The following is a 16,061-nucleotide window of genomic DNA, read 5'->3' as shown; positions in this document are numbered from 1 at the left end:
TTGGTCTTTGTTTCACATCCTAATTGGTCAAAAGGCAGTAACGCATCTCATTCATTTATTTATTATATGGTATTAATTTTAAAATATCACTGACAAAACACAAAGTGTATCTTTAACCCACACTGACTGCACTGTTTAAGCCTCACAGTTAGTTGTATGTGGTAGATTCACTATAAAGAAATGATTTATAAGAGTCATTACACAAATTACACTGCATGTTTGGAATCTGTAAGATTTTTTTATGTTTTTTAAAAGAAGACTTTTAGCATAAAAGGGTTAGCATTTAGTTTATTTGACTAAAAATACAGTAAAATCACTGATATTTCAAATAACGGTTTTCTGTATTATATTTGAAAATTTGATCTTGTACATTATCAATGTAATGAAAACATTAATATTTTTGTGCAAACTGTGATATATTTGTTTTGAGAATTCTTTGATAAATAGAAAGTTAAAAAAGACCAGCATTTATGTAAAATATAATTTTTTTTGTAAATTACAAATGCCTTTACTGTCACTTCTTATCACATTAATGCATCTTTACTGAAGAAAAGTATTCATTTCTCTTACTGACTAGAAACTTTTGAATGGTAGAGTAAAAGAGCAATTCATAAGAGTCATCAGACAACATTTGCCAACTTGCCATCTTCCGGTTGGAAAAATGGTTCTGATTCAGATGCCTAATATTTGCATTGCTTTTTGAAGCAACATTGTTAATCACTGCTTTTTAAGGCATTGTGGCTTGGGCAATATGTAAGACAGTATTTCCGGCAATATAATCTCGGTCTTGCCTGAAGCGTAATTGTTTACTTGAAACCCTTTTACAGTCCTTGTTAAACTGACCTGCAAGTGGAAGTGAGTGGAGTCCAGGAAGTATTTGTTGAGAACATCTGAGTACTCGTCAATCGCCCGCAGAAAGACTTTCATTTGGTGAAGATTCATGATCATCCAGTCGAGCGGAAACACATTTCCCATCAGGTTTTTGAACATGATGAAAGTCTCCATTAGAAAGTCCTAAAAAAAAACCATGGATTCTTGTTGTTAAGAGCATGTACGTGCTCGCAGAGGAAAACTAGATTAGATGCAGACCGGCAAATGACATTTGTGTTCCGCACAGATATGACTGAGCAGGAAAAACAGATGCTAATTTGAAGCTGCGCTTATCTCGTTCTGCTATTAAACCCTGACTCACTTCAACAGACGACAGGGAAAAGAGCCACATGCGTCAGCTGTGCAAAAGGTGGATTATTTATAACTTAACTCTCAGAGCACGGAAGGCTCTGCGATGATGGATGGGACCTGCGGAGAGAGCGGGAGACTTACGATAATGTCCTGTCTGGTTTTGAAGGTGCTGATGTATTGTGCGTAATGCGCGCCTTCCATTTGTTTCAGAATAGCGGTCATGCATGCCAGGTAGTGGCCCTGTGTCCAGGGGAAGAGAAGAAATAATCAATAACTTTACATGTGCTGCCCACACTGCTGAGAAAACTCATAGCCACGGGCCTGGGCAAAGAAATAAACAAGTTAAGTTCAGTGGTCCAGACTGCTGTTGTTATGAGTTTCAGCAGATGTGTGTGGGCTTCGGCGCTGTGCGGTCGAAACAACAGCAGCTTTGACAGTAAGCTAAGCTGATTTAGCTCTGCTAAATCTTTTTACAGCACTCTATTTTGTGGCGTGCCAGTGTCTTACTATGAAGGGAGAGTCCAAACTCAGGTTGATGACCGTACGGTTGACCCTCCGCAAGAGACGGTCCACGATTAACTTCACATGACCGGATGTGGGACCCTGAAAGCGTAAAAAAGGTGAATGAGATGCATTGAAGGATGCTTGAATGAACCTAGAAAGCACTCCCTCTCATAAACAAACAGCCATGCAACTTCAAATGACCTTATTTTGGAAATTTGCAACGTAACTGCTCCAGCAAAAAGATGCTCACAAGTCGCAAGAGTTTGACCTGAAATGTCTGCCTGTCTCAATACATATCAACCGAAATGTCAACCGATCTTGAATGCGCTGTCATATCAACAAGCCAGCGAAATGCATCATGGTTGAAAGATCAGCCTGTCTGTATTCATACAAAAAGTCAGAAATGTAATCAGATATTTCACCAGGAAGTCTCTAATGCTTGCCAAGGATGCATTAATTTGCTCAAAAATACAGTAAAAACTGTAATATTGTGTAATATTATTATAATGTAAAATAACTGTTTTGTAAAATGAAATTAATTCCTGTCAAAGTTGATTTTTCAGAATCATTTCTCCAGCCTTCAGTGTCACATGATCATTTTAATATGCTGATTTGATGCACAAGAAGCATTTCTAGTTATTGTCAATATTGAGTTGTGCTGTTTCATATCTATGTTGAACAGGAGTATTGATTAATTGTTCTTGCAAATCCATTTTTGTGATTTGCGAACTAAAACATCTGGTTTTCTGAGATTCTGTGACTTCTGTTCTACATTATCTTGTTGACAAAACAGCAAAATTTGCTACAGCATTATATAAATGTAATAATGTGGCGAAAATGGCAAAGCAATCAATGTTTTGTGAAAAAAAATAATAACAGTAAATAAATAAACACTAATTGAATATAATGTACTTATCAAATAGAAATTAAATTTATTTACTACTGTTTAAAAGTTTGGATGCAGTAAGAATTTGATGCATTTATTCAGCAAGGATGCATTAAATTGATCAAAAGTGACAGTAAAGACTTTTACAAAACATTTAAATAAATGCTGTTGTTTTTATTAATTTAATTCTATTCAGTTATTTAGTGTTGCCATCACAGGAATAAATTAAATTTTAAAGTATATTTAAATAGAAAACCATTATTTGTGTAATAATATTTCACAGTACTACTGTTTTATTGCCTTTGTAATTCAAATGCAGCCTCGATGAGCAAAAAATAATTTAAGTATAGAAGTAGTATAAAAATCTTACCGGCCTCAAACTTGTGTAGCATATTTTTTAAATGTACTATATAATAAAAAATATATATTGCTAGCAAATATTCAAAATGCATAGCTAAAATCAATATCTATCATTCTTTTGTAGTGGGGGCCAGTGAAAATGTTCAGAGAGGAAGTGAAAATGACTGAGCCAAAAAAAAAAACAAAAAAAAAATCATTGTAAAAACCTGATTCATTTATTGGGAACGTGTAAATACGTTTCCCAGTGGACTGATAAAACCTGTACTCCCTGACTCCTGGAAATTGCATAAAGCCAGCCAATTAGTTTGGCTCCTGCGGTTTTGCTAATCAGATGGTCTGAGGCCGAGATAAAGCCCCTCATAACTGGCTGAAGTTGTTATGGATGCTCAAACGCTTCAAACTCACCACGTCTTTGCAGTCCAGCATGTCCAGTACGGTGCTCAGCAGCTGGACACAAGCCTCGAGATCGGGTTTGTTGGAGTTATCGTCCAGCTGCCCACTCAACTGATCTGTGATCAGAGGCAACAAAACATCTCTGCAGTCTAAAAGCACAAGAGGGAATATGAGAGGTGTGGATGACACACAGCTTTTAGTGCGAGTCGCTGAGAAAAAATTATATGTTGACCTGAATGGCTGTCAAGTCCTACCTGGCTGTTTGAACAGGTTACTCTCAACAATTTTCACCAGACAGCCCAGCTTCTGCCTCACCATCTGAAAATCTGGGATGCTTTCAATGAACTTCGCCAGCTGAACACTGTGAGAGAAAGTGGAAACTATAAATTAATTACATAGTACAGAAAACGTCAGTCAGAAGGGAAGAATATGTAAGCAATGACAAAAAATTTATGAATTTATTTTTTTTGCTTTATGGTAAACAACAGTATGCCACAAATTTGTTTCTAACCAAATCTATAAACCGGCGGTGATGCAAAGGCTAGATATTTTCACAGCAATGTGAAATATATCATTCACTTTACCTGAGCTCTACAGCGTCAAAGACCTTCTGCACGTCATTGATGATGGTGGGAAGATATTTCAAAATTGCTCCCTAGTAAAAAAAGCAGATAAACAGAAAGTTCACTACATATATAGTGAAAACACAAAACAGTACAATTTTGAAACATTAATACAATTTCTATTTGAATTTATTTTAAGAAGTAATGGTGCAAAGCTGAATTTTCAGCATCATTACTCCAGTCTTCAATGTCGCATGATCCTTCAGAAATTATTCTAATGTGCAAGCAATCGTTCTAATCAACGATGAATAAAAAAATTCAAAATAATAGAGCTTATTTAAAATTTTTTATGAATATCTCATTCATTTCATGATCATTTTATTTACATCTTTGCTGAATATAGTATTAATTGACTTAATCGCCAATGTGGTTTTTACAAATCTCTCTGTTCACCAATGGAATCCATTAACATTTCTTCCAAACGTCAATTGTATATCCATGTAAAAAACCTGCCTTTATCTTAACTCCTTCATCTAGAGGTCTGTCCATCAGAATGCTGATAGAAAGAAATAAAGTCCGAATGGAGTCGAGAAACTGCCCTCCATCTTCACTTTTCCCATAAAACCTGAAAAACAACAAACAGGGAAAAATATTTTTTTTCTTAAGAACATTTGAGTGGAAACATCAGCATAACGATTGTAGGGTGTTGTAGGTGGATGCCAGGGCGTTAAAAAATGATTTCATATCATTTTTGTCTGCAGCACAAACAGTGTGGGATGAGATAGGCGTTTATTCAACTCTATAACTTCAAGCATGAGCAATAGTAACAGAGATTATTGCCTTAAAGCACCACTAAGGTCTGTCTGTCTATCCATCTATCTAGACACTGAGCAATAAATATGCTGCATATGGATGCATGTAATCTTATTATGCAGTAAACAGGCTGGACTGTAGATAGCTTTACCGTATCAAAAATGTATTTGAACAACGCTCTTAATTTAATTGGCTTCGCTAGGTTTATATGGAGATCCAATAGCCCCATGTGTTTGTTCAGATATAGAGGCGAGGTGAGTGAATTCGAAAGTATCTTTTTTTTGCTGTTGCTTTTACATTTGCATTGTCAGATGAAGGACAAGTTCAATCAAGCCCTCCTGAAGGCTATTTCTGAGAGCAAATAAGAGCCGGTGCCCACCTCAAATAGAGGATCCGAGACTGCACAATGAAACAAAAAAGATACTTGAAGGCTTTCAAGGCCGCATACAGTCGCTCCGTATGAGCCGGGTCCTCAGCATGGCCCACAAAATAATTCAACACTTTGGTCAACTTCCTGTGAACAGACAAGGCAATTACAGCATGCTTGCAAATCAATACAGGTCATAACCGAGAATATCACTGGACAGGTGTATATAGAGAACAGGTGAAAGAAGGAGAGACAAGGTGAGAATTAAATGTCGACAAAAATGGCCAAGTTATATTAAAACACAGGAACTGTGACACAAAGGACAGAGAAATCCAACCAAGACAGTAACTCTTACTGGTACGCCAGAGTAGCGCTGAAGTGTTTGCTAATGTAGGTCTCCAAAACAGGGTTGAAATGCTGAAACTTTACGTCGCCAATGAGTGAGATGATGAAAACCTGGACAAATAAAGCAAACATACAAGGTCTAGTCCTTCATATTACAATCACTTATAAACTTTATAACCTACAAGTTGAGACGACATTAAATCTCAATTTACTTCTTTAATAAATGTCTCTTGTTCTGAATGATTCATCAGAAGATAATCTAATTGTATTTCATCAAATAGAACTCTCAGCCAACGCAAAACTAACTTTCTTTGCTTCTTATGCAACCAAGATCGAGTGGACAAAGAAAAGTAATTATAACTTGATTTTTACAATTTCTGACATGATGCAAAACCTCAAAGCACTATGGCACACAAACATCACTCGGCCTGTCATTCTTTTTACCAAATGTAATGCAGCTAAAACAGTGGTTTAAACAGCGGTTAGAGTAAATAAAAATCTCCCAAAATAAATAATGGTTTTCATAGACATCAAGCACACATCACATGGCGGAATAATCTGACCTGTATGTCTGTGAGGGGGAAGACATCCCACATGCAGATGGCGATGTGGCATGTTATGGCATTAAGGTTACTCATACAGAAAACGCAATGAGAGCGCTCTTTATGCAGTTTGTAACTTTAATGCAACTTTTCTGCAATCATTTAGTCCCAAAAAGCAGCGTGATTTGGAGTATCACGATTAGAAAAGTTAGACCAAAGTTTAATACTTGTTCAGATCCCAAACGTAAGTATGAGCCACAGTACAAGTGTTGCTCACTCAGAACAATCTGCCCACAACATGACTTTTCATTCATGCTTACTGGATAAGCATGAATGTAACTGTATCGGTACAGTTATTACTGTATCGTATCGGTAACTGTATGTCTGTCTAATAGTACACTGTGTGTAATGAGTATATGTATGTGTATATTACACATTGCCATCTGTATAAGTCTGTACGTATATATGGTAATGTCTATATGTAAATTGTTTCTGCACTGTCTGGAGCACGCTCTGAAGAATTTCACTCACGAAGGCACATGTGCTGTGGTGATGTGACAATAAAAGTGATTTGATTTTGATTTGATTAGGATTTTTTTTAAACAATATTATTCATATTACATGACAAATTTTACAGTTAACTAGAAAAATACACAGGAAAAAAAATTATTTACAGAAATGTAGATTTTCTTTATAACTTTTCATGACTGAGATTTTAATATAATCATTAATAGTATTAATAATGATGTTAATATGAATAAGAATATACCTATCGATATTAACAAAAATATTAATAGTATTTCTAATATTTTATTAACTTCTGTCACAAGATTGTATTATTAATAGTAGTGGTAGTAGTAGTAGAGTATTAACTGGTATGAATATTAATATCAATATGATTGTTGATATGAATATTAATACTAATCGCATCATTAATATTTATATTTAATATTTTACTTTTTAGCGATTGTAATATTTGTATTATAATTAAACAAACTTAAATGTGATTGTTACTTTTCTTTATTAATAAAATAAGTAATATTATTCACATTTAGTGTAATTATTAATAATGTTATAATCTATAAATACTCAATTTCATATTAATATGTATATAAAATAATAATAAACAAAACAAATTAACAATAAAATCAATCTAAAAGTAATGAAAAGTAATAAAACCTATATTTTTATAATTATTATGTATTTTTCTATATAGTAATGACTAAAATCATTGAAAAAAATCTTTATTCACTAACAAAAAGTCATGGTGTTGAAAGAGTAAGCAACACTTTCACTGAAAGTACTAAACTTTGTTTTGTAAATTTTCTATTTGTGATACTAAGAAACATTTGGCTTTTAGGGACATTGCATGAAAAAAAAAAAAAAAAAAATTAACAGTTTCTCTGATATTTCCAGGCTCAAAATTCTCCTTTTGTCCATTACTGGAGAAACTCATCATAAGAATAGGTTGGCAACTGGTGGATGTCTAAAAATCGAGTTAAATAATCAATACTTGCCAAGGCATTGAAAACTAGTGTATCGTAGGTTTCTTCCTCTGAGGTCTCCATCATGATATTAAAGAGAGCGTCCAGTGTGTCCTGCAGGAACTGGAGGAACACACAACAAAAACTTTAGATCATAAAGCAGCATTTTATAGAAGGCCAAGTGTTGTGTTTTCTCACAACCTTACTTTAATAATCTCCCCTCCTTCCACTTCCATCAGTTTCTGAAGAATTCTTTCAAGTCTCTCAGTGTTTGATCTCCAGTTGAGAAGCCCCAGAAGGTCAACTGAGTCAGAGGAAATTAAAAAATTATAGAAAGCCAACTACCACAAGAACTTTGCCGTCTAATACGGCTACATGTGGTTTTTAAAGTGAACGAAATGAAACTTTTGTAATTATCTACTCTCATCTCTCCTGTTGTTTAAAACCATACGATTTTTTCTGAAGTTTTCAGAAGCCATGCGACAGCATGAGGAACAGAGGTAATGTGTTTAAAAACAATATCTAAGTTCAATATGCAGAGGCATCAGTAAATGTCAGGTTTGCAAAGACATGAGGTTAAATAACAGAATTGAATTTTTGGGTGAAATATTGTTTTTGGAAAAAATAATACGCAATGATTCTTACCGTTTTGTGTAAGCTTTGTAGAGCAGGTGAGGGTGGAGATCTGGAAGCTGTCTTTGGTGATGGGAATGATGCCGGCATGATGGAAGGATTTTCCCGTCTGTCTCTCTTTCTCTTCCACTTCAGCATACAAGCCAGGCAGAGTCAAATACGTCTTGGCGTCGTCAGCTTTCTTCACATCCACCTGTAGAAACAGAAGAGGAATTTGTAGTGGCGTTGCATATTTGGTTTAAAGAGAAGTTCAGAGAAGTTTGAAGAGATCTACATGAAGAGGTTGCATGTCAAGATGAGTTTTAGCAGCCAAAAAGATTTCAGCAAAGAAAGTACACTACTTTCTTTTTTTCATAAAAAGAATAGATAAAGTTAATGTAAAAGTGACAGTAAAAGACATTCATAATGTTACAAAACGTATCAAATAAATGCCTTTTTTTTACTTTCTATTCACGAAAAATTGGTTTCCACAAAAATATGATGTTTTCAACGTTGATAATAATCAGAAATGTTTCTTGAGCAGCAAAAGAGAATAGCATCCACATACATTGTCTGATTTTGTTTGTTTGTTCGTTGTATGATGCCGATCGCATAGATGTGACTATTAGGAGTCAAAATTATAGTGCCACCAACTGGCAGCAGGAAGTGTGTCATTTTCAAAATGCTTTGAAATCACATGTTTATTTTTTACCCGATTTGCGTCAAACTTCATCAGAATAATGTCAAAACACAGCCAATGAGAATCTGTAAAGGGGTCCTTGATATATTAAATATTGTTGCCATGGCAACGTGTCAAACTTGAATATTTTTTCCGGTGATTTTGAGGCAGACAGCATGCTTAGAATTTCATGAAACTCAACACACATATCAGTATTAATAATCGATAGACACTGGCAAAAGCTAATAAAAGGGCGTTGAAGAGGCACTCTATAGCGCCATCTTCTGACAAAACTTGGGGGTTTAGTTTTAGCTACAGTCACCAAACTTGGTACATATTATTCTCATCAAACCGGACAACTTTCTAATTTACAATCGCGTTAGCTACGACCAACAGGAAGTCAGCTATTTTTACTTGAATGTGGATTTTTGGAAAAATATGGCTGTGAATTATTGCACACTAGTCCTATGAAAATCCTAGAATTCACACCAAACTTTGTCTACATGGTGCCAAAACATTGAGGAACTTAAATTGCGGACGGATTTTGGATATCTTGAATGGAGTTACCGTGGCGATTTTTTAAAATAACAGTCTTTCACAGTCTTCACAGTCACCGGACCGCACTATGGTCCAAGTGCAAGTCTCACGGGCCGCACGCATGTCATTTACATATTACGTCATCAATACAAACCTACCAGATTTATAATATTATTTGTAGCCTAAATATTATGATATCTAAATGATTATTTAAATAATTATACTCACCATTAATAAAACACCTGATGCTGTCGGGAGCTGACTAATTTTGTGAAATTCTGCTCGAATGAAGTAACAGCACAATGAAGTTGCGATTGTAAGTTGCGGTCTGTAAGACGTGCACGGAAGTGTGACTTGACACGCGACATTGCAGAAAGTGCACGTTCAGAAATGTAGCCTATGTTGATCCAAATATGAAAAGCATTTTCGAATTGAATAATCTGAGGTTCTCTCCAGAGATGTTTTGCCACATTTCTTTAATTAAGGATGATTGCTGCTTAGTAGCCTATGGGTGTTTGTTTTTGCCTGAACATCTTCAAGTGAGTGGCGGGGCAAACCGCCGAAAGTCCAGCACTCTCTTCACTGCTGATGCTGTGACTATTCTTATTTGAATGCGTTCCTTCGCTGGCATTTTCCACATTTTCTAACCCTTAACAAATTTGTCCATTCTGATGCTCAATTTTACAGAACTAATGGCTGAATCTTGAATTGAATTCTGCCAAAGTGCGCGCTTGTAAGTGTTCGTTAAATGTGTAACATTAATTACATGAGTACATAGATCTTCTCATGTCTGAAAATAATATATGAAAAAATATATTTTACATAAAAACATTATAGCTTGTATTTGTTTAGTACATTTTTAAATTAATGTAAAAACAAATGAATTGTTAAACTGAAAGTTATTTTTTAATTGTGTTCAGCACATAGACTGTAACATTCAGCATGGTGGGCCGCATTTGGATTCGTGACAGGCCGCATGCGGCCCGCGGATTGAGAACCACTGGTCTTGATGGTTTAGATTAAACGTTTATTTGCTGTATCCCTTAAAACCAGACTGCCATAGGGTTCCTGTAAATGCATGTTCCCGCTGTGCCCCTTTTTCTTGATGCCACCGGGGGGCGGTTGCAGTGATGGCACGGGCCCGTCATCGCTGCTTGCAGCTATATTTTGGACCCAAACACCGATGGTGTGAGGACCCTATTGGAATTGCTCCGTTTATTATTATTCTTCTTCTCCAAAGTGAATCACATTTTTGAGGGCCTAAACATGCTCCAAAACTCATGAAACTTTGCACACGGGTCGGAACTGGAGACAATTTACATCTGATATGGGTTTCAGAAGTGGATGTGGCAAAATGGCTCAATAGTGCCACCTGTAAAATTTCAACGGAGTGCGCCTTGAGCTACGTTTCACGTACATGCACAAAAATCGGTACACACGTGTAACACCATTACCTACAAAAAAATATCCTGGTACGAAATCCCAAACCCAACAGGAAGTCCATTATTTTGAATTTCCTGTACGATTTTTGTGCAGTTTTGTCATTTTCAGGCCTCGTACTTTAGCAAACTTCTCCTACAGTTTTAATCGGATCATCTTCAAATTCCGGGCGTGGCACAGGGGCTCTACGGTGCCCCCTGGAACACAGTCATAAAACTTGATGTATAGCTCACACATACTTGCACGTATTCATATGAAACTCGGTACACATATAGATCTCATTGAGCCTTCGCCCAACAGGAAGTCGGCTATTTAGGGCTGTTTAAAAAGTGCATGCTCTGGAATTTGATATACTCCTCTTCTGATTCTGATAACATGCCTAGTGTTTTCATTTTGTGGCTATAATTCTGGCAAAAATTATTCTTTTTTTTTTTTCACTCAATCAAGAACATTCCTTAAAGATGCCCACCTTGTAGACAATGAGTTCGTGTTTTCCATCTGGAAGTGTGGTGCCATCCGACTTCATCAGGCGAACAAAAGCCATGCCAAAAGGCTTCTCAGACTTATCTCTAGCTACAGAAATGTAAGCACACAGATACTCAATTTAAAAACCAGCCTGAATATACAATAGCGCAGAGATTCTCAACCTGGGGTCAGCAAAAATGCTAATGGGGTCAAGTGAGATCTGTATGAACCCAGCATATATATTCTTTATTTGTAAAAAGAAAAATTTTCAAGCATAATATTTTGCCCTATGTTGGACCTACAAACAAAATAATAATAGGATTTCTTGTGCATATAAAATACAAAGTGAAATGCACACTACAAACGTGACCTGTATGAAAAGGTTGAGAACCCCTGCAGAAATGCATTAAAGAAACACAAAAGAAAACATATATCATAGTCCTTAGCTTCTATACACAGTTCTAGCAACTTCAGTGCTTTCTACTATAAGGTTCTGTGAACGTCTCTATGAGACTCACAATCTTGAGAAGATCTGTGTCTAAAGGTGAGCCTCAGATGACATCGACACACATCCTCAATGGGAATGGCCACCTGACGGACAGAAGAGAACGAGGAGTTAATAGGAACCCTGGTGTAGCTCTTAAGTCCCTTTCACGTGATCCATGTCAAGGGCATCAATACACCTCTTAGCACAAGCGTCAGGAGTCACATTAATCTCGACATGAAAACACTACCAGAAGCTTGCTAGGCAGCATGAAAGTGAAAATACCGCAATCAATTGGAAGACAGAACATATTTGATCTTAAAATAAGAAAATATCTTGGCAACTACTTTAATACATGACAGAAAGAAAAAAGAGAACATGCTCTCTCTGATGAAGTCTTGTATTATCTCTTAATCATCAGATTAATTACCACAAATATATCATTTACATATTCCTCTGAGCCAGATTACAACTATTTGTTCAATTCTCAGCCGATTTTCACATGAATTATGTTATTTTATGCCTAATCATGCTTTCAAAGTTAGAATTATGGCCAGTGACAGAAACAAATGCATACATATTTTCTACAGCTACATCTGTGGGTGTTTTACTACATCCAAACAGTGACAAAAAATTACAGATTTTATGAAAAATTAAAATATTTTCTTTGAAATTAAATGGAGAACTGTAACATTTTTTCACTCTTTCACAAATTGTCAGTTAAATTATACATATTTCATATTTCTTTTTGTCATAAAAAAAAAACTTTTAACATTTGACTGCTTTCGATTTTGTTAAAGCGATAGTTCACCCAAAAAATGACAATTACCCCATGATCCTAGATGTGTATGACTTAATTCTTTTAGACAAATACAATCAGAGTTATATAAAAATCTGGCTCGTCCAAGATATATAATGGCAGTAAATGGTGGTCCAGATTTTGAAGGCCAAAAAAGTGCATCCATACCCCAGGATGAGTAAAACATGGGGTAATTTTCATTTTTGGGTGAACTATCCCTGTAAGAGCATTAAGGATTATATATATATACACATGTATATATATATATATATATATATATATATATATATATATATATATATATATATATATATATATATATATATATATATTCTCTCTCTAGATAGATAGACACTTTACATATAATTATCCATATACATATGCATATAAATGATATAAATCATTCTTATTGTATGTGATTTCCCAAAGCTGAAACTGATGAACTTTGAGTAATAGGTTACAGCACTTTACCTGAAAGCTACGTAATACAAGGTTGCACTGTAGATTGACACTTTGCATTAGAGAACACTGGCGTGATTCATATGAAAGGGACTTTAGCTTCAAAACATCAAAAACCTAAACTCAGATGTCTTCGCTTTTGTTTTTGTCCTATTTGTACCTTAACCGTCTCATTCCAGCAGGGCTGCTTGACTTGATAGTAGATGACAGACTTGTATTCAGTGATCCCTTCATAACCAGCTCCAGGAAATATGGCTTTCTGAAGAGAGAATGAGGGGGAAAAAACATCTACTAGAAGAAAATAGTTTATCTTTTCTCGTACAGTAAGTAGTTTGCAGCAGTAACAGTTCAACATTAACAAGACCAGAAGTTGGCAGTACACAGCTTGAGTTAAAGGAAACTGTGTTGCATAATGTGCAGCATTTACACCAAAAATAAGACTGAAAGACAAGCTCAAATCTCTTAAAAGAGGGGGAGATCTTATAGGAAAGCATTTCAGAATGAGTTTCTTATATTCTTCCGTGTTCGCGAGTGTAAACAGGACACGCTTATATGTGCATTATATCTCAAAATCGCATTTGGCAAGAACAGCGCAGTAAAAAGCTTTCTGTGCCGTGTGTTTGGACATTTAAAGACAGCAGCCGTTTCATAAAGGAGAAAGATCTGCAAGCTGTTTTTATGCCAGCAACAGTTCTGCTGTCAAAACACAGAGATAAAGGGGGTGGATGAGCGCTGCATGCTAAATAGCGAAAGTGAAAACTGTTAGTCAACATAAACGAGAAGAACGGAGGACAATGGAATGAGAGAAGTTGTTTTTCATTCATATTAAAATGACCTTGGTGATATTTCTTAAAAAGGTAAGCCAGGGTCACACCATGTTTTTGCCACACTTGATGCAAAGATATATAACTGAAGCTGTTTCCATGTAACATTTATATTAAATCAGGATTCGCCTCATGGATTTACAAGAAAGTACACTTTATTAAGCGATGGTGGGGGAATCTGCTAATTGCGGCCAGACATTAATGTTAGTTAATATTTAATGTTACGGGGTTTCTGTACCTCCATGGGATTTCCTTCTTCATCCAACACGCTCATTATAACTTCAACATTTTTGGGGGTTTTCTTCTTGCCGCGATCAAATTCTCCCTGTAGCAGCGTAACATATATATCATTCCTTACATAACCTGTAGAGACATAGAGACATTGTTCCATTAACTAGATGTATGTTCTTCTCTAGTAATGGTCATTAGAGGAAAAGGATGAAAAGACAACTGCAAGCGGATTTACTAAAGAGGGACTTTGTGGGTCAGAAAAACTTTAATAACACTGCTATTAAGATGAAGACGTTACGATCTGACAGATGTGCAGACCAACCTGGCAGGATAATTTCAGGGAAGCCCATTTTCCTGACTATTGCTGTTGTGCGATCCACAAAATGAGGGTAATGTTTTTGAACCTGAAACACATCTCCAGGGAGCAGCTTCAGGGTCACAAACAAACCTGAAAGCGAAAACATGCCATTATAAGGTCAGACGGGTCTAGTCTGTCAACAAAATTAAGCCCAGAGGGAGCAGAATCTCTCAACAGAAACAAAATCCTTTCAGAATCAATGACTAAAGTGTAAAATAATAAATCATTGAAAAAAAAAAAAACTTTTTTTTTTTTTTTTTTAAATAATACATCCTTCAAGGGTTAAAAAAGAAAGAAAAAAGAAATGTAATGCATTAAGTTCCAACTCAACATAAAAATTCCAAACTCAATATAAGACACATTAGCTAAATGTGTGCATTTACAAGCAAAACAATGTCCAAGATTATTTTGTCTGAATATTGCATCATTCTCACTTTGAGGGACTATTATAAATAGTTGCTGAGCAATACAGATTTTTTTTAAGGTGTTAATATGTCTTAAAGCCGATAAAATCACGTATAATCATAGAAAATGAGAGGTACATGCTGAAATTAATATGCAGGGTATTTTTACAGCATATTCCTAAAATACTTTAAAAGGGTCATCGGATGCCAATTTTGCACAAGTTGATATGATTCTTTAAGGTCTTAATTAAAAGTGTATAACATACTTTGGTTAAAATTCATCAATGGTAGTGTAAAGACACCTTTTTAAACCTGTCAAAATCAGCTCTGTTTGTAGCAAGCCATTATAGTCCATGTTGCTTTAAATGCTATTGAGCTCTGCTGACCCCGGCCCTCTCTTCCATGGGGTGACGAATAGACTGTAAGCTTCAGCCGCGAAACTGGCTAACTAGCACGTTATTAGGAAAGACGATTTACAAAGATTCATTAAAAAAAGCCTTATACTCACTTCTTCTGTATGGCGAGGCTGGATCACAAATGATTCGGGCGAACATAGACGCATTTATGTAGATCGGGGATCGGCGCATTCCCTTCAAAGCGAAAGTTACGTTTATCCTCTGTGTCTTCAGCGGCTCAGATGTCAGGAGTTAATGACGACTACTATATTCATTATTACATCCAACAACAAAACACGTCAAATCGCTTAATCGGCGACGTTCTTGTCTTCACCTGCACCGGAGTCGACACAATGGCGGACAGCTCTCAGCTCACTCAGGGTGGGTCTAAGGTAAGACGGCCTTGTCAATCAACTATTGTGGGAGCGGTCTGTACAGAACAATGTCATTCTGACAGGAACCTCAGAACAAGCCTGATTTGAGAAAGGAGATTTTAAAATAGAATTTTTAAAATTTTTTTAAAAAAAAGAACACTGGGTGGATTTTTATAATTATAGGATGGATGTGTACACACACCTCAAACACACATTTATGTTCAAATAACTTGGAAAGGGAATTTTGCATCCGATGACCCCTTTAAAATATAAGTGTATTATTGTCTTTTACATGTTGTTCACAGATAAAAAAAATTGCTCTATATTATTTAAAAACTACATTTTTTTTTCGTTCAAAATCAACTGTACAAAAATGCATTACCATGTCTGATTTAATTAGTAATGAGGTTTTCTAGGATTTTTTCAATAAATGTGATATTAACTAAATGAATAAAACTCCAAGTTGACCCAAAATGTGACAAAAAAAAAAGTCACTAGTAAACTGGTCAAGTTGGTAATAATCATTAGTGACAGCTATAGTAATCTTCCCAATTAAATTCA

The 16,061-nt window shown here is 35.6% G+C and overlaps 1 protein-coding gene across 1 annotated transcript in view; it reads right to left on the bottom strand.

Annotated features, from left to right (window-relative positions):
* Positions 1-16,061, bottom strand: part of LOC306849414 (dedicator of cytokinesis protein 5-like) — a 59,482-nt gene that overhangs the window by 27,613 nt on the left and 15,808 nt on the right. Inside the window, exons 13-29 of the mRNA XM_079384409.1 lie at positions 14,292-14,417; positions 13,977-14,101; positions 13,075-13,173; positions 11,691-11,763; positions 11,177-11,280; positions 8,085-8,265; positions 7,646-7,743; positions 7,473-7,562; positions 5,424-5,524; positions 5,081-5,215; positions 4,402-4,513; positions 3,910-3,980; positions 3,580-3,686; positions 3,338-3,474; positions 1,690-1,785; positions 1,324-1,422; positions 844-1,014 (exon numbers count right to left, since the gene is read on the bottom strand). Coding sequence (XP_079240535.1) covers positions 844-1,014; positions 1,324-1,422; positions 1,690-1,785; positions 3,338-3,474; positions 3,580-3,686; positions 3,910-3,980; positions 4,402-4,513; positions 5,081-5,215; positions 5,424-5,524; positions 7,473-7,562; positions 7,646-7,743; positions 8,085-8,265; positions 11,177-11,280; positions 11,691-11,763; positions 13,075-13,173; positions 13,977-14,101; positions 14,292-14,417 — 1,925 coding nt within the window. The remainder of the gene's footprint in view (positions 1-843; positions 1,015-1,323; positions 1,423-1,689; positions 1,786-3,337; positions 3,475-3,579; positions 3,687-3,909; positions 3,981-4,401; positions 4,514-5,080; positions 5,216-5,423; positions 5,525-7,472; positions 7,563-7,645; positions 7,744-8,084; positions 8,266-11,176; positions 11,281-11,690; positions 11,764-13,074; positions 13,174-13,976; positions 14,102-14,291; positions 14,418-16,061) is intronic.

Source organism: Barbus barbus, assembly GCF_936440315.1.
Source record: "Barbus barbus genome assembly, chromosome: 29".
Taxonomy (NCBI): domain Eukaryota; kingdom Metazoa; phylum Chordata; class Actinopteri; order Cypriniformes; family Cyprinidae; genus Barbus; species Barbus barbus.
The sequence above is the reverse complement of the archived record's forward strand: the minus strand, read 5'-3'. Positions and strand labels throughout refer to the sequence as shown.